The following is a 27068-nucleotide window of genomic DNA, read 5'->3' as shown; positions in this document are numbered from 1 at the left end:
CAACTTCTTCCCCCTCACTAACCTGTCTCAACAGCGTCTGCCAGCTCCTTCCCCTGCCCTGTCCACCCAGCAAACCAGACAGGCCTCTTCCTACTTCCTCTAAGCTCCAAATGTCCTTCTGGGGTCTGGGCCTGCTGCCACAAAGAAGCAGAATCCAAAATGTTAAAACTTACTGCTCTCGTGACAAGTGTGAGAGTATTTAAGAGCCCTCTGCTCTGGGCTCTACACTCCCACCCTGACTCTGGTCTTATTGGTTTTACTGAGCATCTGGCAAGAGCTGGGAGCCAGCCCTAGATCTGTGCAGGGTTCAGGCTCTTACCAGGTCTGCTTCATGAGGATTTTGAAGCCATCTGGGCAAGTGGAAGGGACAGGAAGGTGCAGGCTGTTACTGCCCACTCCCCAAATGATGGCCGAAGAATCCACGTCCTTGTAGGGAATCTCTCCTGTAAGCAGCTCCCACAAAACTACCCCAAACGACCTGACGAAGAAATAAACCAGGAGAAAAACTTCTGTGTGAATTCAGTTTAACAGAAACATCTGAAGCTAGGAAAAAAAAACCACCTCACTCTTTTTGTCAGGTATGTCTGATCTGAAATTGCAAGTAGGTGCAACAGTGTTTACATACTAGTTTTTAACCAAGAATAGCTATTTCATACATGAGGTAATTCTTCCTCCTCTGCCCCAGCACTGGGCTGAACACCAAGCCACACTGGTTTTCACCCACCCTTTCCTATTTCTTTGTGAGATTTTAAAAATCCCGAAAGCACATTAGAAGCTTTTCTGTATAGATGAAATCTTACTCCTGTTAAATGAAGAGGAAAGATAGCTTTTCTGAGATAGTAGATGATCTCTTCTTACCAATAAGAACAGTCAAAAGTCTACCAGACAGACAGAACTGATAAGTGTCTTAGAGACAACAGAACAAAGATTGTGTTTTGTGGTGGGTTTTTTTGGTTTTTTTGTTTTTTTTTTTTTTTTTTTTACATTCATGTAACTTTTTTTTCCTCTAGCCAAAAGCTCCTTCTGCTGTTACGTGTACTCCTAGGTAAGAGTTTCACAAGTTTGAGACTCATTGCTACAACTGCTGCAACACAGAAATGAAGAGACAAATGCAACATGCGTAAGTGTCAGTATCAAAAGGACATGCAGCCTCATCTGATATTTCTTTTGTGCTGAAGAAAGGAAGGCAAAAGAAAGAAAAATTTAATTAAGAGAACTTTGCCTGGAAAATAACCTCCTATTAAAAGAACTGAAAGATATAGGTAAGAAAACTCACTTTGCTTCTCTTCCTTAGTGAAATGATCAGTAAGGACCAAAACCTTAAGTTGTAACAGCAAATAGTTACTTGTTTTATTTACAATCTTCACCCAACAAAACACCAAAGAAGTAGTAAACCAGTCAATACAGAGGTAAACAAAATGCTGCTGAGAACCAACACCACTCTTACTGCACATTAACAACCAGGCTGCGATACGAGGTGAGGTACAACCATCTCAATTTCAAACCCAGACATATCAGCTTACTTGCATGCCCTATCCATCTGTGGGACACCAACCCTGCCAAACTTGCTGGCAAGTAAAACCAGGTGAAAAGTGAGAAGTGTGTTTCTGGCTTGTCCTAATATCAAGTTGCTTTTATTAAGTACAGAAGAACATCTAAGGGACAAACTGCCTGGGTCTGAACAACCATCAGTCAGGAAACAGAACTTCACGTGAAAAACGTTGCACTTTCAAAGTCCATTGGCTTCAAAAAACCAAACCAATGTGGGAAAAAACCAAACCAAAATAAAACAAGCAGCATTTGAACATTTTTTTCTCTCAAAATTTTTTTCTGTGGGCTGCAGAAAAGCAGGGATCCAGGTGGTTGGACAAACTACCAGGAAACCCCATCTGGTTTCAACTTTGTTATGATTAAGAACCGACAAAGGATTTTCAAGACTGCTGATAAGATTACAGATTTTTTTTTTTTTTAGCATGCTGTTAAAGATCAGAGAGAGCAGACATATAAGCAGCTTAGGAACTGTTCTCATTTGTTGTCAGCATTCATGAACATCGCTTTTACTCATCTTGGGGGAGGAATGGATATCAAGGAGGAGTTCAAGCATCACCACTGCAGCGGACTGAAGAGGAACTTGCACCAAAGGCACCTCTAGGTTTGCAACAAAGAGCAATATCTCTTAAGTCACTGAGGAAAGAAGTAAAGGAGTGCCACGGTCCTCAGCAGAGCTAGAAGCTATTTTTTATTGGACATGATGCTCCACACAATATTCCTGAATCTAAGCCACTCTAAAGGACAGAAAGCTGAGGGTGGAAATCCAGCACCATTCCTCCTCATGAACCTGTGATTCAAAGGGAGGAGCTCAGAAGACAAATGGTGAGTGTATTTTCTTTCCAAAACAATCCAAGAGTTTCTCCTGGAAAACCCGGCTATGCCATAGCCTGCTACATCCACACAAAATGAACACACAAACCACTGCAGGCACAAGAAGAGCTGTATACTGCACGTTACAAGACTTTCCCTTTCCCTACAGGAAATCTTGACTTAAAAGTCATGACCTAGCTTCAAGCTAAAACACCAACAGCAGGCTGCTGTCTGACTCCACCTCTCACTCTGAACCACCCGCAGCTTTGACCTCCAGCTTCACACTGCATAAGGGAGGTGACAGCATTTGAAGCTGAAAAACCACAAGAAGGAAAATCCATCCTGGCTGTAAAGCAGGGAGAAGGGCATTTGTCCTGGGCTCCTGACTTTTAATATGCAGAAATAACAAGGCAGAAAGAGCTGCGGTTCCCTTGAGGACCCTGAAACCTGTGGAGAGGCATCCCAAAGGAGTTGCAAGGCTGAGTCCTCTCTCAAGCATTTTTAATAGGGCGGAGATCTGAACCTTTCCTTGTGTTCCTTTGGACATAGAGTACATTTCACACGGGATGGAAATAGGTGTTCAAAACTCTTACAATGTATCCTGGTTTCCTCCCTCTTGTATCCGCGGTTAGATTTACTGGACTATAATCCTGTAGCTGTACATATAACAGCCAAGCCCAGTATGCAGAAAGCAAAAGGTGGTCAGACCCTTCAAGCTAGCAGAGTAGAGGCCTCCTTACAGTTCAAGTGTGGCCCTGAAGAGGGTAGAAAGCAAGTGAAAAATACCTTGGCTGCAGAAGTTGCTGAGGGAGCCCTGAGCACCAGGAGTGGAAGCAAACTCTGGCCTGAATAATGACACAGGGAAGAACTGTTGCATTTGCTTACTGCAAGACACAGATAGTCTGCACCGAGTCTCATTAGGTACCTTCAGATCTCAACACACAGCCTTTACACATGTATGTCATTTCTCTTTCCATCATAGCCCATGGTTCAGTAACAAAGTTCAGGGCACTAGGAAGATGGAGGAAGGAATAGTCCACCACAGAGCAAACTATCCCCATGCCTAGAATGAGAAAAGAGTGCTGAATATGTAATGTGCTGGGAAAATAAGTGGCTAAACAGAATGTGAAGATACTTAAACATTAATACTACTCACCAGATATCCACCTTTTCAGAGACGGGCTCATTGCGTATCACCTCTGGGGCCATCCAAGCCACAGTTCCCGCAAAAGACATTTTGGTACTTTTATCACTGAGTTCTTTAGATGTACCAAAATCTGAAATTTTTACTGCATCTGTGTGTGTAACTAAAACACTGGAGAAAAAAAAAAAAAAAAAAAAAATCAGCATTTTGCAATTTTTCTTGTACCATAGTAGCCACTGGGAGTAAATCCCTTCTTAATCAACACAAACAGTTGATGAGGCCATGCTGTTCACAATTGCAGCACAAGAAAAAAAGATTATGCATGTTCACCTATAAAAGCACTCACTTTCTTTGGGGTGGTTGTGTTTTGTGCCTCAAATGCATTTCTAAATGCTACAGGTCAAAAATCAATCCTGATAAAATTGCAAATTAACAAGTCACTGAAGATTCACTATATCTGGGGGTGTTTCAAAGTTTTAGTAAAGCTGTACCTTAAACTGTATTGTAAACCATCTAGAAGTATTATCCTAACGCACTGTCACAGTCATGTCACAGGCTAAAGGAGTGATAAACATCTACGGATTAAGAATATAAGCAGCCAGATAGTTTTAGTTAGAAAGCAACAGAGAAATGAGAAAGACACATTCCAGAAAACCAGGGAAGTTACAAAAGAACAATTAAGAAGGAAAAATAAAAAAGCAGAAGGCAACAGAATATCCCACTTTTGAAAAGGACCAGACACCATCAAGTCATTAGAAATATTTCCTGACTGCTATTTATCATGCAAGATACTGGTAAAATTTCCAGTCTTGTTAAATTGTAGCACAGGAGGGGACTGCCAATAGGTTTCATTAGTTTCACTCTCATTAGTTTTGAGTCAACACAGAAAAAAAATAATGGGACTTTTGACCTAACTTTAAACTATTCCTCAAAAAAAAAGAGACAACCACAACTGGGGGACGTTTAAGTAGCTAGAGACTCACTTTGGTGACTTCAGGTCTCGATGGATGATTTTGTGAAGGTGCAGATAATTCATCCCACTTGCAATCCCCGTGGACCAATCCACAAGCAGCCGAGGGGTGACTTTCCGCCCTGCTCGCAGGACTTCGTAGAGCTGTCCATGTGCACAGTACTCCATGATAATACAGTAGCATGGGGCTTGAGTGCAAACTCCCCTGTCAAAGAAAACACACAGCTAGTGAGGATCAGTAGAGTAAAAGTCACAGAGCAACTCTCAAAGGTGGCAATCAAGGGGTGGGAGAGTAACCTGTTTAACTCTGCCTGGGCAAGCCTCTGCTAATACCACCTTACTGCACAGGAAGGGGAATGTTTCCTGCATGCTTTGCACAGGAGGAACCTCACTGATGACAGGGGTGGGCTTCCTTCAACTTCCAAACCTGCAGATTTGTAGGGTTCACAGCAGGCATTCTGCGAGCCTGCATGCAAAGTGCAGCATTGGGTGGGAATGGCATCCATAGCTTTGTTTTCACAAGAATGTGTGACAATTTGAGAGGAAGGATGACCACCCATTTTGTCCTACAGACAGCTTAGTCCCTGGATTTTAAAAACTTGGCCAGGGTACATATGCGAATAGCTCTTCCTTGTATAAAGGTATGTTTCTAACAAGTTTCACAACCTACTTGAATGCAATGATGTTAGGATGTTTGAGTTTCCGCAAGTGCTTGATATCCGTTTCATTCTGATCTCTCACTTTTTTGATGGCCACCTCCTCCGCCCGGAATTTGCCCAGGAAGACAGCTCCCTGTGCACCGCTGCCCAGCCACTGCAGCTCCGAGATCTCCTCGAATGGGACCTCCCAGGTATCTAGGCACAGGCAAGCAAAGGAAACAACGTAAAAGATCAAGACCACAAAAATGTTCTGCTGCAAGATCACCCTGCCATCGCCCTTGCTGTATCTCGAGGTGGACTTTTCTGGGGGTGGTAGATGGCATATCCTCCCAGTACAGGCACAGCTGAGGCACTCACCACACGTGCTCAGCCCCACTTCTCTTTCATCCAGCTCCTCTCCCCCATCACAGTCGCCTCCAGCCTATTCCTTCCCATCCTCCCAGCTGCTTTTTCAACAGAGCTCACCACTGCTGCTAACCCCTCAGGTGAGCCACTTCGACTTGGCAGGCAGCAATTTAACATACCAGGGACACTGGATTGGAAATTTAGGGAGCAGGTTGCGTACTCCAAAACTGAACGATGATGGTATCTCTTATGAAGTACATTGAAAAGCATAGATGAGAAAAAAACATTTAACATTGACAACTGACAAAAACCAATTTGAGGTTGCCCCCCTACCCCCAACAGGGCAAAATAGGAAATAAAAGGGAAAGTCAGAGATGGCAGGTTGTAAAACGCAGACGAGCAACCACCAACTTACCCAACACAAAGCACGTTAACCACCACCACCAGTCACAGAAACAGGCCTTTCCCACACCAACATTGTGTATATCAGTGTCAAACAGACAAAAAAATCTTAAGCGATTCCTCCTTTTAGGTACCCACATGCATCTTGTAGGGATACTGCCAGAGTGGGCCAGTAGTAGTGTATAAACTGTTTCAAGACAGTTGTACCCATCGGAACAAAAAGCCTTGTTGTCTGTAAGTCACCTTGAAATTACCTTAACATCCCACAAATGGCAAGATAAAAGGCAGGCAATAATTTATTTACTGTAACTCAATAAATGTGTAAGTTTAGAGAATAAATTATTTAGCAGCAAAACCAACAAGTAACCCACTGATTTCTGAAATAAAAGAAAGTTGCGCCTGTACAGATCCCTATTTCAGATCACTACAAAGATGTGTCTTCTTTCATCCAGTCTCAAAGCCATTGGGGTGTTCCCAGGGCTGCAACTGGGGTTATGCAAAAGTGTTCATTTTAGATACTGTCACCACTGAACGGAAACTTATATACCCAAACTGGCTCTAGACTGATCCTGATTCAAATCTTTCCCTCAAATCATTCCTGCGGCAGTCAGACACTAGCTGGATGTCTGCCAGACACTAGTGGTCTCCGGTCGAATGACCGCTCTCCAGGCATGGCCAAGGAAAGCCAGCTCCCATCCTGAGCCAGACCCCAGATCTCATCCTGCTCACTGAACTAGAAAAAAAAACATTGTTAATCTACATCAAAAATTTCCTTTGACTTGGCAGGGCAAAGTTCAATCCTCAGCACGTTTCTCCACAGACACAAGTCTATTTTTCATACTGAGATATCCGCTTGCAACCTTACATTGTACAAAAATATTAAGACAGCACACGGAGGTCTCAACTGAAATGCATTATAACTAAGCAATCCCAGTAACAGTGGATTTGCAACAGACAATCCCTGTCCTCGATTTTCAAGAATGCCATGACACTGTGAAGATGATATTGCCTACCAGCAAATGTGTCCTTTGGTATTGAAGCAAGAAATGCCTGTCCATGTAAGAACCCAACTGAAACTGATGCATGAAACATGCTGTGACCACTATCTTGACCACAGGACATTCAAGTATTTCAAAATAATAAGTGTTCTTCTTCCCCAAACAACTTGAGCAATTTTTTGTCACAATACTTATAATTGGTATTTAATTATTTAGACATTTAAACATTTAAAGACAGTACTTTAAATAAGGAAAATAAAATAAAATAAGGAAATTCATAAATAAATTGAGAAGATCTGTATTTCTATTTAACTCACAGATGCATTGCTTCTAAAGAAGGTGGCAAATACAGTTGATTTTTGTGTTTGTTGATGAACAGTATTTTTACATGGGCAACACTGAAACTATTCCGTTGTACTGAAATAGCTGTTTCTTTACACGTGAGAAGACTGCCTTTCCTGTACAAGGCACACAATATTGTCATTTATTTCCCTGAAGCACCCAAAGTTTGTGAGCAGTAATGGGTAACTATATTGTTATCACCTAGGAGCCCTAATTTGCTTTTAATTTTACCTATTAACGTCCACAATGGAAAAGGCAGAGAAAGATTGTAAACAAAATAAGCAGAAGTTCATGCGCTTCCTCCGGCAAAGTCATCTCGTGTTTATTCGGTAAGATATATCCTTTCACATATCCTACTTGCACCCTGATCATCAAAGGGCACAATTCAGGGAAGAGGTTTCAGTGTAGCAACAATCAGTGAAACATCCTAGATCTTTGGGAATTTCAAGAAGAACTAAGAGCCAAATCATATGTAACATATAATGCAACAGTAAGACAAAAATAAAAACAAACAAAAACCCCTTTCACTGTACAGGAGCATGTTACTATGTTTCAACACAGCCAGCATCAGTGGCTCGTTTGGCTCCCATAATATATCAAGCACTGAAAAGCTTCCCAAAGAAACTGGTGCTGGTGGAGAAAAGCACTGGACTACATTCAATTGAAAACCAGGGTTTGTCAGCACTAGTGGTGCAAACCTGCATTTTCTACTATAACCCAAACCCACCAATTAATAAATACATCTAAATTACCACGTGTATGTGCTCCCTATGGCTCCCTGGGACCACCCACAAGAACAGGCTGACAAGGGTCAGTATTACAAAGTTAGTCTTATCAGTTCTGCAGAGGGGCAATGGCAAAGGCTAGAAAAGAGAGGACTCAACACACCGCCAGCTGAATACAGCCAAAAGTTAAGACCATGCACATCACCCGGACAGCAGGTTATAAAGCTCTGCCTGTACAGACCCATCCTGAACAGCCCACAATACCTTGAAACAAAGAACGGTGAATTACGGCTGTCCCAGCTACGGCACATTTACACAGCAGGTACAATGAGAAACAAGCATGCGAGAGGTGATGCCAAGATCTCTGTCATCTCGACCAACAGCTTGGAACAGAAAAGGACTTGCATAAACCAGCTGCAAGAACTTGGGTGTGTGGTTATGATGACTGACCATAGTTAAGTCAAAGTGCCTGTCCAGAAGAGTAACACCTCAGATGATCAGTAGGGTGGCTAGGAAGCACATCTGGACACGCTAATCAAGATGAGACTGTACTGCCAGCCTGGCTCAAAAAGTCCATTAACATTGCTTGGCTAAACACCCTTTGGGATTGCCCAGACTTCAGGGCTTGCTACAGCTCTCCTAGCCCTCCCCCCTCCTCCAGCAGAAGAGAGACGAGGATATCTCCTACCAGGATGGAGCAGTTTTTATTGCAGACTCTTCTGGGCCTAAAGAAACCTGGGGGATACTTCCCCTAAATAAATTAAAGTGTAATAGCAGCAGGAATTACGCAAGAGCTTGCGTTTCTAAGGTGATTAAGAACCATTTGAGTAGAATGATGGGAATCTGTTTCCCATGGGGAAGAAACACAGGAGCAGCCTGAGCCATTGAGTCAATCTATTCGAAGCAAACTTTTGCCATTTGCCAGCGCTGGCTGCTTGCCAACATTGGCATTATGACAAGAAGTATCTCTGGTTTACAAAAAAGCCCACAAACACAAGCACACTTCGTAAAGCACCTTGTTCTCCAGGTTTACACAAAAATGCACACGATGATGGTAAACATGTAACTTGTGAAAGGGAAGGTGAAAGCAACTCCCCAAGACAGATTCTTAATCCAAAGAAAATGGCTCGGAAGTCTAATGAGTCTGTAGAAAACACAAACAAGTCTTACTATAAAGTGCTAGAGTCCCAACAATCCAAATTAAATAACCGGTAGATGCATATTAAAGAACCAAGTATATCTCCCTGAAAGCACTCACCAACAGCCTTTAGAAATCAGGGTAAACAACCGGAAAAACATAGTCAGGAGTGATTTTATGGGTCAAACCCAAAATACTTAAATCTCAGATAATCAACTGGCAGCCACTGAACAATACAAAAGCAAACACTCACTGCAGGAATGACTACTCATCAAGCAGGTAGAGCGTTTAACAGCAGCAATTGGCACTGCTTAGTCAACCAGCAGATCACCCGGCAGCAAATTCCAGCTGACCAAAGTTCTGCCCAGCATGGGTCCTCAAAGGAAGCACAGAAATGCACTCCTCTTGATGACCAGCTTCTTGAAATGTTCAAGAAGAAGATAACGTGGAATCATGTAAAAGCTGTTCTTATCTTTTCCCCCATTCACCAAGTCAGGAGCCAAGCCTTTGCAGGCAATAATGGACTCAAGTATCAGACTTGAGTCCATGCAAAGGGCATGAAACCTATTTATATTTTACTGCTTGCAACCACACCACACCACCACCACCATGTCCTAGAGTTTGGGCCTGCAGGAGATCCAAAGCAAGCGAGCAGGAATGCCGGTGAGCAGCAAAAAGTACTAGGAAGCATCTGCAGGCAACATGAAGTCCCCCAGGGCTGCAGGTCCAAACTGGACTCCTACCCCAGTTGTTGATTCAGCCCAACACAAAGGATTGCTCCTGGATAAGGTTTAAAGTAGTTGTTTCATGAAGAGGGGAAAAAATCATCTGCACAGATCTGTGGCACCAGCTTAAAGCTGTAGATGAGCTCCCAGGGGAAAGAAAGGCCACCACAAGCCTCTCTTTACTGCTGAAAGAGCCAGAGACATTTCCTTAGCCTGTCTTCTCCAAACACATAGCACTTGCACAAACACAAACCTTGCATCCTCTGTGCCCTTGCTAAAAGACAGCAAAAATAAAAGCAATCACATACATCAGTTACTAAGCTGCTGGCTTGTATGTAGCTGATGAAATGCACACAAAGAAGATTTTCTGGTGGCAAGGATCAAGAATGAGATCATCTGGAAAACAGAACGTGACTGTTCTGACAAAATCCTCAAGTTTTAGCACAGAAGCAGTTTAAAAACATTATTTTTGGGTAACAGGAGCGCACTACTACCATCAGAGATCTGTCCAACCGATCAGCTCCAGAGATAAAAAAAAAATATTGAAAAAAAAATCTTATTTTCCCTCTCATTTATGACACTGCAGACGTTGAAGATGCAGCTAAACCACACAGGCCATATACAGCAGATCCCAATTAATCTTCAGCCTTACCACATCTGTAGCCATTTCAAAATTGCCCTTTTAGGAAGGGCCTAATGCCAACATCAAACTGCAAAGTGTCCATGAAACTATGGCTCTGAACATGTTCATGACACTGAGAACAGCAAGATACTTCTGTGAGTATGAAGAGGAGCTCTACGTGCACCCCCCAAACACAACAATGCTCTCAGCTGCTCATTTTCATTAGTTAGCACTTCAATCTTTTTTATTAGTGACTTTCATACAAAAGAAAGTGTCCCCTGTGGGCCATCAAAGCACATATTAAACTGTGGTCTCTGATGCATCTGCTGTCCCAATTATATGCGAAATATGATCTCTTTGCCTCACAGGTAGCTTTCCTGAAGCTACCCATCTGAGCTTACAGGCACACGCAAGCATGTGATGGCTCAGCAGCAACCAGCAATGAGAAGTCTGACCTGGTGAGATAGCGCTTGTATGGGATAGTCACAGAATTGCTGGCAGCAGCCAATGTAACTCTGCATCTGTGTCCTTTCCTTGGAAAGTTTCAGCTTCACTTAAAAAAAACTGAGCATACAAACCAAAGAAGCATAACAGATATACTGACACCATGCCTCCTTTGAATGTTATCTGATTGCTCTGAAGCTCATTTTCCTTCACAAGGGAGGCTCCCCAGCCAGATGCAGTCTCTTCCAAAACTCACCACATCCAACTCCACATATTGTGCAAGCACCCCAATAGTGTTAATTCCCCAAGGAATTTTCAGTCACTTGTTTTATTTATAGACTCAACCACGTGTGACATACTGAGTTTACAACATGCAGACAAAACTTAGAACCAACTTTGCCAAAGGATTTCAAAAACAAGTAAACTCTTGCTGAGCACATAGGTCTGATAGATAAGAGGCTGCTGCTTAGGAGGCACCTGCCATTCTGCAACACAGAGGTGGATTTCCCTGCTCAGAGCTATGAACTGGAAATGACTGACTCTAGGAAGAAGTAGTATGTTTATTTCAAGGCAGATTCACCCAACATGTTAACAGCTCTGTTCCCTCATATTAGAAACTGTTCCCCAACACAACTCTGGGGTTTAGATATGAACCACTCATGGGTTTTCTGACCACATATCTTATAATTTGTCTGTGCCAGAAAACCATTTGATTAATACTGAGTCATGATCACAGCAACACAGGAGACTTCTACCCCATGCTATAGTATGGTGGTCAGGCTGTTCCTGTTTCCGATAAGCCTCAACCATTTCAGCTCCTTAATTCTAATGACAGCTTGTTCTTTTCCCATCTGCCACTTCCCTTCCCCCGTGCCAGGGGAGAAATTAGACACCAAAGGCAGAGCATACTCTGCTCTTTAGCTTTCACTAACCCCTAAAGATATATGTATGCAATTGACTGGACATTACTTATTCCCAAACTACATATATATATATATATATATATATATATATATATATATATATATTCACACACTTATACATTTACACTTACACATTTATACATCTAAATGAAAAAGGTATAAACATTAAAGGACATGTTTCTGCAAAGATAAGTAGTGAATGATATTTTAAAGAGTAAAATTACTCCTGAACAGAAAGACATAAAAGTTCATGTAATATGTCCATAGAGAAGCAATACTTCTGCTATTTGGTGGTCAACTGGAGACAGTCTTCACTTACACATACAGGAGTAGAAATGCCTATGTCAATGTTTTTCACCTGGCATGATGAAAATACCTATGCCTATGTTTTTCATCTGGCATGAAAAAACTGCAGAAATGAAGTAGTTGGTATAATCCCTGTGTTCAACACAATTCTTTCTGAGCCTCACTTACACAAACACTCGGTTCAGATTCAGACCTTGCCACAACAGTCCAAGGCATGGGTCAGAACAGGCAATTGTTTTTGACTCCATCACGAGCTGCCTTTGCTACAAATGACGGCTGTTGGCTGTACAGTGCAGGATTTCTCTTTGCAAACCCATAGTAGGGCTGCATGAGACAAAAATGGTCACATGGAAAGCTGGGAAAAAGCCATGGCTTGCTTTCCTCATCTACACACATTCCCCCATAAGAAATAAAGGTTTGCTTCCCTACTTACCTTGCTGTTGTAGTTTGTAGTCTGTGGAATATGCCTTGCCTATGATGTTCCACACGGGCCTCAGACAACCGAAAAGCCCCTCAAGAAACCCACCGCTCCCACTGCCTGATCTGTTGAACTGGACTTTAACATCATCCGCTCCACTGTTGCTCTCTCCATCCATAGTGTTCCTGTTGCCCTGAGGAATGGCTGTTTCAGACTCATCCTGCTCTCGCAGCTGCAGCACGCTGTTCTCAAATTGGTCCCTAGAGTCCTCGCTGATGCTGGTCAGCACTGCTGCAGTGACCGGGCTGTTCATGTTTTCGATGAGGTCTGCCTGCAGCAAGCCTTTCTCACGCACATCCTCTATGAGCTCGGGGGATGGCTGGTTTCCAGTAGGTGCGTGTTCATCATGTAACCTACTAAAGTCTTTATCTTCACAGAAAGCTTTGCCGATCGAGTTTGGAGAGGAAGATGAGCTCAGGCACTCCTGAGTACTGGCCATGATGCCGTGAGTGTGCATCAAGGAGATGGTCTGAGTTGGTACTTAGAGAATTAGTACAATACAATTCAGATGTGACACATGGACCCAGTACCTGAAATGAGGGGAAAAAGAACAACTTTCAAATTTTTATTTAAGTATTTTCACTACATACACTTTCACAGAGGCGAGCTGATAATTAACTAGACATTCCAGACAACTGCTGATACTTAGTAAATAATTACTGCCCTAAAAGAAGCAAATAAATTATTCCAACAGAAACTCCACTCACACAGTACTCTCAGTAACCTACTGCAGGAAGTGCCCAGTAAACAAACACCACAAGTTTTAAACAAAAGCCTAAAGGTCAAAACCGTGAAAGACTTTGCAGCAAAGAGCTGTTTCTTCATGGTTACTATAGCATTTATCAGACTGAAGCTGACCCCCAGGTGTGTCCCAGCTCAGGTATGGTTTGAGTCCAGTCACTCTTTCTGGGTCTGGCACAGCCCACAAGCTCAGGATTCCTCTGCAAACCCTTGAGACAAGGTGTAGAGAAACAAAGCACAGTGATACAGGTACCTTGAGTCCACCAAGAGATGGTTTGTAGCTGCTCCCTCAGAGCCCCACCTAGTTATGACCATCCTGGTCCTTTAGTTTAATCCTTTCAAGTTCAATGTAGCAAGATATGTTACATTCTCTAACCATGTACATGTCACCCTCATAAACAACTAAGAATTACAGAGCTTCACAGGAACAATATACCCTCCTCTCTGATCTCCCTCCTTCCACAAGCCTGAAGAGCATCTCCTCCCACTGCTCTGCTTTCCCCCTGCATGAAGTTCCTGGTAGTCTGCATATAAATTCAGAGCTGGTGTCCCTTTTCAAAAGCTCCCCATCGCTCTTCTCTTGCTACACGTTCCACTGAAAGACCCTTTTTCCACAATCCAGCGTAGTGCCACCTCTCTACAGAGCCAGGCCAACAGCGGAGGGTCGCGCTGTGATAGCTGTCCACTGCCAAAGCACTTTTCTGGGGTAGAGCCACTTCTGAAACAAGAGTCTCTAACTTTGCGCCAGAAGTAATTAAGCACATTCAGCCTGTAACAAAGAACAAAGTCCAATTTCAAATTCCATATGAAGTTGGGGGGGGGGATGGCAGTAACGGAAACTATTTTGTTAAAAAGTAAGATCAGTTACACTGGGTGCAAAGTCCCAGGCTCTGCAAACAGCCACTGAAAGGAAGAAAGAGGTGGCCAGGTAGCACGCAGCCAATCGAAACGGAACAGCTCAGTCCCATAACTTCTCAAGATGAGGTCATTACAGAGATGAGAGATAACACCTTCAGCCTGGTGTATGAAAAGCTCATGCCCTGGGCTTCAGCCCCTCTCCAACAGCAGAAGCAACAAATTGGAACAGCCAGGAGCCTGTTTTACGTTCCCATATGTCTGTCTGATCACATGGGGTATGCATGAAAGCTTTATTAGAAGAAAGTAATTTAGGCTGTAAACTTTGTTGTTTAAAAGAAAGCAAAATAGCAAGTGAGGCAAAAATTGCAGCACAGTCTACAACTAGTAAAGGAGCTGAATTACACTTGTAGAGGAAGCTCAGAGTTGTTTATTCCTGACCTACCTGTGACCAGCGTTACAATGACTGATTCCCCAGTGTGGGAAGCTGTAGGGTGACTGCAGTAGTATGGTTACTACTAGTGGCAGTTGTTAAATGATCACAGATCTTGTTGTCAATATAAAGAAGAAAAGGGAAAAGTTTCAGACCTGAACAGAATTTCAGAAAAATACCAAAACGACTCCAATTCAGTGCTCCTGGGCACTGCCTCTGCTCACTTCCAAAAGTCTGAGAGACACAAGTGATTCTTTAAGCAAAAGCAAAATGTGACCAGTGTTCCTACAGAGGGATCTGCTTTTCATAACACAGCATATTAAGCCATGTATATAAAACATCACTCAGTTTCACCTGCAAGAAACCCTAAAGAGCCAAAACAAGAATCTGGGGTAACAGCACCCCAAAAGTATCTCAAATTTAAACAATGGGAAGTGCATTAAGGATTAAATCAGACTTGGAGGATAAAATTGTTTTGCTGATAGACGACTCTCAAAATACACTTTCTAATAAAGGGTAGGATTTTGCTTTTACCTTTCTGTGTAGTTTTCTACCTTCACAATGCATGATCGTTTAAGATTTAACAGAGAAAGAACAGATTTTCCTGTACATATTTCATATTTTCCTAGTTTCTAAATGGATTATCAGCATCGTATGTGACAACTCCTCCCCTCACGTATTTGTCAGTATTGCTTGGAAAGTTAAGCCTCTCTCTTCCATCCTGTTGCTGAAGCACCACAACATATATACTTTATGCTGCTAATAGCTACTAGACTGCCCTGACCCTCAGTTCACTTCTACTCTGGTATTATTTGCCCTACAGACACCTGCAGCCTCCCACCGAGATCATGGCTCAATACAGCAGACAGTGCAAGTGTACACAGAGAATTCCGGTTTTTGATCTCAATAAAAAGACGAAGTTCAGGTAAGTCATGCATTTTCTGTGCTGTATAGTAGGCTGATCACAGAATCACAGGTATATTGGCTGGAAAGGACCTCTGGAAGCTATCAGGTTCAACCTCCCTCCTACCTGCAGCAGGGCTATCACAATACAGCTCAGCCATGGCTACGATAACCCAGCCAAGAACAAACCCCCAGATTCAGGGACATCAGGTCTGTCTTACCAGATCAAATTGCCTTCTCCAAGACTTAGCTGTTTCAAATTTTAAAAAAGCCTTTAAGCACACTGCCCTGCCATCTTATATGCCACTGTATCTGCTTCATGGGGAGAGGAGGCATGCAAAAGTTACAAAATTATTTTCAAACTGGCATGATACAGCCTTATTTAGGTACTTACATAAGCAGCCTGATTTTTCAGAGGTGTAGTGAACTCATTGTTTTGAGAGCATGAGATGGCAGCATTTATTTTAAAAAAACTTCATATCAAGCCAACTTGAAGTAAAGTGGTCTAGATACATTGGTGGAGGGTAGAAGGCAGTTTCTGCCACAATGCATCAATGCTGACTTGTTGGGGAAATGAATTTTTTTAATTAACTTATATTACAGTAAATTCTGCAATGTGCAACCTCTTGCCTTCGCAAAATTTGATTTAACACAGACAAATTAGGTTGTCTTCGACCTTGCCATCTCTTCAAACAAGGGATGAAGAGCATTTTTCAAGCTTTATCGTCATGCCTCCCCTATTCTTTTGGTCAGAGTACCAAAGATATGGCTGAGATTGTTCATATTGAACTCTTTCCAGTAAAAGAAATCTTAGTTTCATTCAATGCAAAGAAAAACATTTTCTTGAAAGTTTTGAGTTTCATTATATATAGACTGTTTGCCACTTGGGATGTTTATGATCTGTATGTGCCTCTAACTTTTACAGTGAAGAGCATAGTCAAGCGGCGTTGTGTTTCTATCTTAGCAATGCTTCTGCTGTAGCATGCTGCTTCTGCTGTAGCAGTCTTCCAAGTCAAAAGCTGAAAGCTCCGTGTGTGTAGGAGGGCTGTGTGCCCTCCTACTCAGATTTCATGAAGATACTCAGATTTCAGATTTAAGATACTCAGATTTCATGAAGTGCTGCTGCAAAAGCAGACTTCAAGGCAGACCCTCTGATTTGAACTATTTTGATGAGTTCATGCACTCTGCAGCTAACAAATGTATTTTACATCTATAAGGAAATTTGAGGTTCAGTGTTGTTTTGTACAATCACAACTTCTTGTAAATTATACCATTTCCAGGCAAAGCATTTTTCCAGACAAAAGGAGCACAAAGTGCACCTCTGCCAGGAAGAGCGAGACTGCACCTCAACACATCAGACAGCCCAAACTGCAGTTTAAAACTATTAGAAAAGTGACAGTTTACCCGAATCAGCACCAGAGCGGGTGAATCAGTTATCACAAGGCATGCTCTCACATTGCCTGATACTATGTCTGCTCCTGGAAACATCCACCTAATAAGTGTTCTCACACACAAAGCAACCAAAGCACATGGCTGCCTATACAAGCCCAATATTTATGAGAGTGTCAAAGCAATGGTCAGGTTTGAAGACATGGCAGAGTTAAACAAATGCCTTGCATGGACCATAATGGAAGTTTCTCCTTTAAAGAGCTGTGCTAAAAATAGAGTAGCAAATCACAATTCCAGATACAGCACACAAACAAAATGTTAGTATGCTGTAAAGGTTGCATAAGTACAAAGTGGTCGCCGTTCAGTTTCCTAACAGCAAATGTCTTGTAATATTAAGTTATTTTCCTTGAAGCACTATTTCCTATATTACCCAGTCAAGCATATTGTATGCTTGCATTCCCAATATACAAAGGAAATAAAAGCAACTGTTTGATCCACATTTAAGGGCTGAAAAAGAGCAGCTGGCAGAAACTAGCTGGCTGATACATGGCAAATATCAAGGACAGAAGAGATTCCTGTCCATATCACTACTTACATTCAAGCCCTGGAGTTCCCTTGCTTTTTCCTGGTACTCAGTGTGATTTCCTTCTGGCTGCATTAGGTACAGCAAGGTAACTACACCTTTCTGCACTGATGATACGTCTGCAATTCATGCGTGTATCGTCTCAAGACTAGTGCAATACTCCTGGCTTAAGACAATCCTTTAAAATGGTCTAGAACCTAACAAAACTGCAAAAAGCATGCTTGTAAAGTATAGTTATCCTGCTACACATATCTTGCAGCTGAGTTCTCCTGCCTCTTGTGATTCTCTCTCAATTTCTACATGGAATTTTTACAACAGGTTGATACACAGTCCTCTCCCACCTCTTGATCGTCCACACTGTACAACTTCAGCACAGGAAAGCACTGAGAGTTGCTGAGTTGGCAAGTACCAGAGCTTTGGCTGTCACTTCTGACCTTTGGGTTTTGAAATCATGTGATTTTATTACACAGGATTCCAACAAAAACTTTTTCTTTTCCTGGTCTCCTGGTGAGGAAAATGCTATATGAGTGGATCAGATACTCCTCTTATGCTGCACTTTCATGGTTTTACATTACTTGGAATATATGCTTGTGTTTTGCATGGTTGTTTTGAACACAAATTGTAATAGCAGATTTATTAATAGAGAATGAGTTACACATCATCAAAATGCAACCTCTTTGTTTTCAGGGGGTTTGTTTTGGTTTGTTTTTTTTTTTAAGTCACAATATTCAAAGGAAGGAATTGCAAACTAACATATCCTGAAGCTTCACCCAGAATTGCTCTGCCTTTCTTTCCCTTCTCTGTGGCGGGGGGGGAAGCTCTATTTTGTTAGGTTTTCAAAAAAGAAACTACGCTATTAAGCTAGGCCATATCAACTTGATGCAGTCTAGCCTATGTTATCGGCAAATCTTTAAGCTAACTATGGAGTAGCCCAAGGCAAAAGCTTGGGGGTTTTTTAAGCACTCAATCTCCTTCTTGAGACACAGTGCTCCTTCAAGGAAGCATGTTTCTTCCACATCACAACATACGTCCCATCTCACACCTGCTCAGCCACAATCCAGCCTTATTTTTAAATATTACAATTATGACATTGCCAAAAAATAATTAATTTCTGATAAAACAGCTGAAAATTCTTCATCTGACCCACTTGAGATTTTCTGACTGTCACTGCAACAGCTCTGAACACATTTATGCATGTATCCTAGCTTACTCTACAAGAAAACAGCAGATTTACCTGGGAAAACTGAAGTGTTGTAACACTGGCTTTTTTGTGCTTTGCCCTGTTCTTTCTGGTTGTCAGATAAATACTACGCTACTTCTGTACCTCCTGCAGAATACTGACTGGAATATATACTTTTAATTCCTTTCTCCAATAAATATTTGGATGCGACCTCAACATAAGATGACTAACTTTTGCAGACACCATAATCATCACCTGAGCTATGTGATAGCAACTGCTTAGGGTTCACAACTATCATGATCATTCTAAAATGTTAACAGAATATTTTAGCACAGCCATAGGCATTAAGCACATGAGACCACAGACATGTAACTATGTTGTATGTAGCTATGTCCACATTATCACAACAGACACTTGAACTCATGTGACTGCTGATTTAAGTTAGCCTTTATTCAATATGTTCAGTCTATCCTAAACCAGGGACACATCATTTTTGGCAAGAGATTTTACAGCTGTAATATATTTTTGTCTGCCACTGTATCAGTGAGAAAGAGACCTCTGTCTAGCTTTCTGGTCTGAACCCTTTCTGACAATGACAAAAATAGTACAGTATACCAGCCAAGAAATATTCATAATGGCTGAATTCAAGCTCTGTGCACAGAGCCAGCTGGAGGTTTGCTATGCACCTTATCCTATACATGTTAGAGTGGAAGTAAGTGGCACCTAGACTTCAGCATAAGAAGAAACCATACCACACCAGAATGACAGGTTCATCTATCCCCATTTCCTGCCTCCAAAACCCAAGAAAGGATCTGCAGGCAGCAAAACCTCCCCAGGGCAGTCCTACCCAGTTCTCCATGATCCGCAGCTCACTGACTTTCTCCATCAGCAGCACACAGTGGTATTTTTCTATTCTATAGGCCACAACTATATTTTTCCTGTGCAAATGTGTCAAAGAATTTTTTTAACCCAAACACTTTGGCAACCACTACGCTGTGGCAAGGAGTTTTGTAGCTTAACTGTATGTTACATAAGGTAACACCAACTATTCTTCACTTTGCATCTCTCATCTAATTCCATTCTTCGAACAACCAGCTGGTCACCATTTCAATGACACCTGAACCCTATTTATCTTCTTAATGCTAGCTGTGAGTTTATGAACTATCTCATTCTCCCCTCTGACATTTTTTTTCAAGCCTAAAAATTCCCACACTACCTATTCATTCACTGTATGAAAGCTGCTCTTTATCTTTGATCACCTCTCTACATCTTTTCCATTTCTCCTATATCATCTTAGAAATGGGGGAGTAAGACCACAGGCAGAATCCCCAATGTGGGCACACCACAGAAGTGTACAAAGGCATAATCATAATTTTTGTTCTTCAATTCTTTCCTAACTATTCCTCTAATGTTACCTGATGTCTAAGCGTGCTTCAGGACACTGAGCTAACTTCCATAGGTCTCTTACAACCTTAAGATCTCATTCTTGAGCAGCAAAAGCTAATTCAGAGCCTAATTCTTATGTGCAGGATGTTAAGATTAAATTGTATTTAATCAACACTATATTTCACTAACATTTTATCACCCAAGTTCATGAGAGCCTTCCAGTACTCTCTGCAATTGGCTTACATGTTTATTATGTAAAGTACATCTTACTTCCGTAGTCTCACAGCCTACATTCTTTTGCTTCAGCATATTCCTAAATGATCTGGATAAGGGAAGAAAAGGTGGAAAGAGTATGAGTAGTGCAACCTCCAAAGCAGAGCCGTATGACAACTCCTTTTAGAGAAAAATGTTTCAACATTACTGTCTATTTATCCCTACTCTTATTTCACACCACCTAACCAATCATTTGCCTGCGAGAGGAATATCCCTGTTATTTTATAGCTGTTTAGTTTCTTCAAGAGTCTCTGGTAAGTCTTCTTGCCAGAATCCCAACAGACTGTATCAATCAGGTCCCCTTTTCTCACATGCTCTTGACTCCTCCAAAGAAATTTAATAGATTCCCAAAGCGTTACTTCACCTTAAAAGAACTGTGCTGACTCTTGAAATTTGTGCATCTGCACTGGCTCTCAGCATAGGAATGAATTTCTACCTCCACAAACACTAGACAAATATTTAACTAGAAACTCCTTCAACATAAGGTCACAAATTTGTGGGGAGTGGAGAAGTAGTGCTTGATTTGGAAAAAGAAATCAAGCATCTGCTTCTTTTTTTGGCACAAGGAACAAAAAAAGAAAAAAATCATCTTTGCGAACAAGGCAGACAAACAGCCAATCCACCCTCCCTTGTATTCAGGGAGACCTCTTCAGCTGATTTCAATGAAAGCAAGATTGATTCCTGTTTCACCTGCTAGCCAGTTTTGCAAAGCACAGTTTGTGTAATAAGCAGCTTACATAACTGTGTATTTTCAGCCCTACATACATAAATGCTTCCTCTATCCTGTATAAGGTATTTTTGGATCTGCTAAAATGCTACTGTGTTCTTCCAGGGCTTTGCATTCTTCTGCTCAGAAATTGCATAATCTGATGCCATAGGAAATAAGTGATGTTGCATAATGATTCTTACATTCACTGCAGGGTTTTGGTACTACATGTTTCTGTTGCAAAGCAGCCCTTCTCTGTGTTTCTGAATTGAGGTCCTTGGTTTTTGAAGAAAGGATAATCTATCAGCCACCTCCCTTTGGGGGGTAGGGGTAACAAACCAAGGACCATCTTGTACCATACTGCTACAAGAATTTCACTTCACAAAAATCGGTTTAACTTTGTATGTCCATTTGCTACTTCTGTTTTCCCTCACTCTGGTTGTTTGCATGTCTTGAGCTATGTGCATACATTAAACACCAAAGTTTCATATACAATGTTCCGACATCTAATTGACCATTGATACCCTCATCAATAGTATTGTAAAACATTTAGCTGGTATAAAAGACAGACTAAACACTGATTAGCCTTTTATACTACTGAATTACTATTGGAATCTGTCTTAGATCAAAATTTAGAAATGACCTTAAGTTACACTCTTGTCTTTCATCTTTCCAGCTGTCTTCATAGTATGAAACAACTTTTAAAACCCAGTCACAGACTTCAGGCTCTGCTCTACTCCTTTTCTCTCTTCACCCTTCAGAATTCTGCACTTTTTTCTTACCTCATTAAAGATCTATGTTATATTACCAAATAGCAATAACAGTTAAAGGATTTAAATTCAAATATTTTACAACTACAAAACCAGGAAAATCTCAAAGTTAAGTTCACAGATGCCTTACAGCCTCTTTGACATTGCCACATGAAGCCATTAAAATGTTCCAGTACTACCAGTGAACAGTATCTTGTAATTTCCCCCACTTGCAGAACTGAAACATCATATTTTCCTCCAAGGAGTAGTGTTAAGATTAATTAATGCCTGAAAGATCTTTGAGGATGAAGATCAATATGAAAGTGCTATTTTCAGGAATCCAGTGAATGAATCAAACTTGCACTTTAATTCATGTGAGGCATCAAACTGGTCCCAGGTAAATTCACCCACATGCTTGTTCGTATTTTTGTAGTAGATATGAATTATTCAATATTTGCAAAGCACACTTGACATGTAAAAGCTATACACACAAGCTTCTCAGCACTAGCAGCTTACATGCTTCATACCCAGTATTAAAGTAACTAAACAACTATCCATGAAAGTACAAAAATTACTAGGGTTCATGCAATGCTTTGGCCTCTATCAACATTACACTAGGTACCAGAGTGTGTGCACCTGATGGGAAGGGGCATCCAATTGAAATCCAGCTGGCAGATCTCTCAGATGAGAAATGACAGGAATACTAAGTTGTATTTAGTAAGCACCATAACACTTCTACGAGCAAAGAGGATTACTCCTTGATAGAGAAGCAAGCACAATGACTTACTCAGGAGCCTCTATTAAGCCGGTATTACTGACACAGCCTAAGGGGTTAGAGCACCATCCGAGAGGTGTGATCCTATTCTTAGGCCACTGGAGCTTTACGTGATGTGCTTTACGTGATGCACAATCAAGACAGCACACACAACACACGGTCACGGACTGAAGAACCATAGAGGACCCTCCGCAGGCCCGACATGACACGTGCCATCTAACACCCTGCAGAGACCTTCCAAAGCAGCGCTCAGCCCCTTGCTTCATCCCTACTAGATTGCTTTGTGGTTAACAAACCAACATTTGAGAATTTCCTCAGGCACAAAAGGATGGTGATGTTAGATTTTCTGTGTTTCAGCAGAAAAGCCACAGCTGTACAGCTGCATTACTGATTTTGGTGTCTTCCAGAAGACCTGAAAGTAACAGAGTAACAGGTTGGGGACAGGAAAGGACAAACATCCTAGGAATGAAGAAAATGTCCACACAGAGACACCTCCATTCCTCAAGCCCACTATGCTGGAAAAAGTCCAGCCTCCCACCCACACCCTGCCAGGACTTTCTCCTTCCTTCCCTTACAACATCTCTCACACTGAGCTAGCGACTGCTCCAGAAGAAACAATACAAACAATTAAAGGTTCACTGGAGGATTACAAAGTCCGCGTACTCTACACAGGAAAAGAATCTATTCCTCACCCTGGCCTACACCCAATTGTTGCTAATGCCTTTGAACCCACTCCAACAACCGACTTTTCGGTTGAAGTTGTAAACAGGGAAAGAGGACAGAGGTCAAAATACATGTTGAGTATTTATAGGGGTGGGAGTAAGTACACACAGTGTTTCTGTGCCCGGCCCACCTCGGTATTTCTGCTGCAGCTGCCAACTTGTTATTCAACCCAAAGTAGTATGTGTTTTAGGTGAAATATTTATGCCCTCTTCCCCAAGAAGCAAGAGTGATTTACTGTAATGTCACAAAACCAGCAGCCTACAAAAGACCAAAGCCCATGCATGGGACGTATTTGCCAAGGAGGGATTAAAAAAACAAAAAGTCCCATAAACTGGCCAGAGCTTGCTGAAGTGCCAAACACCCAAGAGCTTCAGCCTCTTCTGCAGATGCAGAGGTAACATTGGCCTCAGTTGACTCATTTTGATTCAGTTATGGCTGAGAAACTCACTGGAAGTTGTAAAACAGTAAGTCTGCTGCTGTCTTCCTCCAAACACGGGATCTCAGACGAGAGCTTGGCTAAAATGCTCTAGGCACGGCAAGGTTTGGGCGCCTTCCCCTGCCTACCCTGGCCCCAGGGACCAAAGCTGAAGAGGAACCTGCACTGATTTTAAATCTGTTCATATGACCAATGTCAGACCTCTTTTATTTTTATGTATGAAAGCTTTACTTAAAGACTCTGCCATTTTGAGAAGTCCTGCTATTTGAAATCCACTCCATGCATCTCTACTGCAGAAAGCCTGGAACAGGTACCACATATGAACAACTCCAGACTAATCAGTCACCATCCCATATTTGCTGTAAAAAAGTCGTAAGAAAACAGGAAATACTGTAAAACCTTTCTTATCCTGCCTCTGCTTAGAGCAGAACCATATTTTAATAACTACTAATTGTGAAACTGCTTAACTATGAAGAGATTTTCAAATAAATCATTACTCAATTTTCTGATCCACTGGAGATAAGCCACTTACCAACTCTTTACAATAGGGGACAAAAGAGGAAGGTTACTAATGCAACCAGAAAAAAAAAACAACCACCCACACATTTTTAAACACAAGTTCATGTATAGCTGAGAAGCAGTAAGAGTCCCTACCATATATTCTGTGCCAGAAGTTATTTGCTAATTCCAGACACAGGGGTCAAAATGAATGCCAGCTATAAATTTAACTATCAGGCAGCAGGGGACAAAGACAAATCTGAATGACAGGACCATTCTAGATCAAAGAATCAGACTGGAGGCCCAAAATACAGGAAACAAAACTGGTGTTAAAGCAAAACAAACAAACAAAAAACCCCACTACATCAAAATCATGATTTATTTGTTTTTCCACAGCCAAAGTCTGTTACAGAAACAGAGGTTCAAAGGGTAGTCTCTCTCTAGAAACAAAAACGCTCATACATTTGAGGACACAACAAAAAGGACAGTAACAAAAACTTTTAAACCAATGACAACTTTAACCTCCGCATTCTAGGATATCCCAAGATGTCTGTGGCTACACACACAGCAGTTACTGTGAAAAGTGCCCACATCTGTGAGTCAGACCAGCTGAATCTCTCTCTCATTTCATTCATCCATTTGGTTTTTATTTCAAATAATTTCATATTTTCTCCCTCAAAATTATCCATCAAAATACCTTACTTCAGTTTCTTCTATTGAACAGACTGCCTATTGATAAAATCAGTATATCCAAACACATGGACCTGATGTCATTTTTCTCCAGATGAACTTAAAATAGCCAATTTTTAATTTACTTGAGAGAGACATGTGGCTTGATATGATTAAGCTATTGCAGTACCTAAACCACCCCCCCAAAACAAAAATAAAGAGCAGCTCCACTCATTTCACTGGGAGAAAACATGACATCATGCCCCATTCAGGTAACCAAGAATATGACAAATCTTGCCCCAGTGAACAGTATCGTTAACTGCAATGGTACTCCCAGCTTCCTCATCTATTAGGAAAATGAGGGGTAAAAATCATGTGTTCAGCACAACAGAGACAGCTCAAACTGCTATTTTCAATAATAAAGGAACAAATTCCTACCCAGCTGATAGAAAGAAAAACACATCTCTTCTTCGTGTCAAAAATAAAATTAGATTATTTATTATTATAACACAACAGAAGAATTGTTTGATGAGCCCACAAGGAAAAAAAATTACAATTGCCTAGAAGGCAAAAAATACAATTCTGCTTCTTTATACTATCTCTAGTAATTCTTATGTCATTCCCTGTATATTCCATATATATCCATTCTCCATTGCCATTCCCTCCCCCTTTAAAAGGGGGGCACAAGAAGATAACGTGCAAAATTGCAACTGAAAAATGTCTAGCACACTGACAAGCAAAAGGACAGGCCAGCTATCAGATTTATATGCAGTGATGGATAAATTAAGGTTTCACGTTTCCTCTTCCCTTCTCTCAGCATCATTTTTTCAGCCTTTTCACATCACAAATGCAACATCCATCTGTCCTTCTGAAATAAATGGCGAAAGGGTAACACTGACCATTAAACACACACACAAACACACACGCTTCAAAAAAGAGATTTTCATCTAAATACTTACAAGGATTAAGATTTCCTATGTGATGCTCCATTTTCTTGTTTTAAAAAGATGGAAGGCGCAAAAAAAAAAGGAAGTGTTGCAAAATAAAAGGAAATTCCACCCACACAATCCTGCAGCCTGCTGCAAAGAAGCACAGAAGCGTGCTGACGTCACGGATTCATGAATGGATGTAAATCGGGCTGTTTCGAGATTCGGCGGCGCTGGCTGGGGCTGCGCACCGCGAGAGGGAGCAGGGAGCAGGGGGGCAGCCAATCCACACAGGCACCGCCGGCCACCTTCTGCCAGCAAAAATCTGGGCACCAAACAGCCCGAGCCCACCGCCAAGCTGCCCCAAAACACGGGGCTCCCCCGCCAGCTGGGAGGGCTGCATGCCTCTGTACTACGTGTGCAAGGGGGGGGAGAGGACACTGAAAACAATTTGTTCGTAACTGAAGTCAAGCTGTTGGGTAAAATGGCATCACTGCTGCCATTCCACAGAGAGGACCGGGCGAGGACATCCTCTAATGCCTTCAAGTCATTGCTCCAGCAAGTTTCTGCCCCTCCGAACAGCTTGGATAACAACAGCATATCAAATAACAGCCATCTGTTATATAAATCAAACATATTTAGTAATCAGAAAAGGAGTTTATCATCTCTCTGCCTTCTTTCAGGATTACAAACCCTGGGTATTATTATTAAAATAACTAAATATAAGCATGTACTGGAAGGAAGCTGCAGGGAGAACAATAGGAGGCTTGTATTTGATTAGTGATGCAAAAGCACCAACAAAATAAAAATAGGAGCACTAACAAAATCACGCATTCAGCTTTCATCAAACATTCCCAACAGCGGGCAGACAAGCTCACAACGTCAGAAACGTTCAGAAACAAAAATTGGAGCACGCATAGTTTCACACTTGTGGCTATGTAACGAACAGTGAGCACAACATCAATGTATCACAGCCTACCAGCCATTTTAATTTCATTTTCAATTCCATGTGAGGCATATACTTAATTCTGCATAACAGATGCAAGAGCGCAGGGCATCATTTTGGACGTCCAAATACATGGCAATGTCCTGGTGAATACATGCAAGAGCAGCTATGATTAACTTGGATCTGGACAGGCGAAGAGCACAAGTTTTGCCTTGTTTTTGTATCTTTGAAATATGAGAGAAGGAGTGGAGGGATGAGCATAACCAGGAATTAAAGCCAAGGTTTCAAGGAAAACCTAAGCTGTAAGCTACGCAT

General features: G+C 41.6%; 1 protein-coding gene across 7 annotated transcripts in view; it reads right to left on the bottom strand.

Annotated features, from left to right (window-relative positions):
• The window catches only part of MAP3K13 (mitogen-activated protein kinase kinase kinase 13), an 84565-nt gene that overhangs the window by 15368 nt on the left and 42129 nt on the right, over positions 1-27068 (bottom strand). For 4 of the 7 annotated variants that reach the window (XM_075507603.1, XM_075507608.1, XM_075507606.1 and 1 more), the window contains 5 exons: positions 12538-13112; positions 5146-5329; positions 4489-4680; positions 3518-3676; positions 320-478 (listed from right to left, as the gene is read on the bottom strand). In XM_075507603.1, coding sequence (XP_075363718.1) covers positions 320-478; positions 3518-3676; positions 4489-4680; positions 5146-5329; positions 12538-13039 — 1196 coding nt within the window. In that variant the 5' untranslated portion in view covers positions 13040-13112. Of the gene's footprint in view, positions 1-319; positions 479-3517; positions 3677-4488; positions 4681-5145; positions 5330-12537; positions 13113-25840; positions 25893-27068 lie in introns of those variants that run through there. The other 3 variants (XM_075507604.1, XM_075507607.1, XM_075507609.1) reach the window with 3 other exon arrangements.

This window comes from Mycteria americana, chromosome 7 (assembly GCF_035582795.1).
Source record: "Mycteria americana isolate JAX WOST 10 ecotype Jacksonville Zoo and Gardens chromosome 7, USCA_MyAme_1.0, whole genome shotgun sequence".
NCBI lineage: Eukaryota > Metazoa > Chordata > Aves > Ciconiiformes > Ciconiidae > Mycteria > Mycteria americana.
Note: the sequence above shows the minus strand (reverse complement) of the source record. Positions and strands in the feature narration are given on the sequence as shown.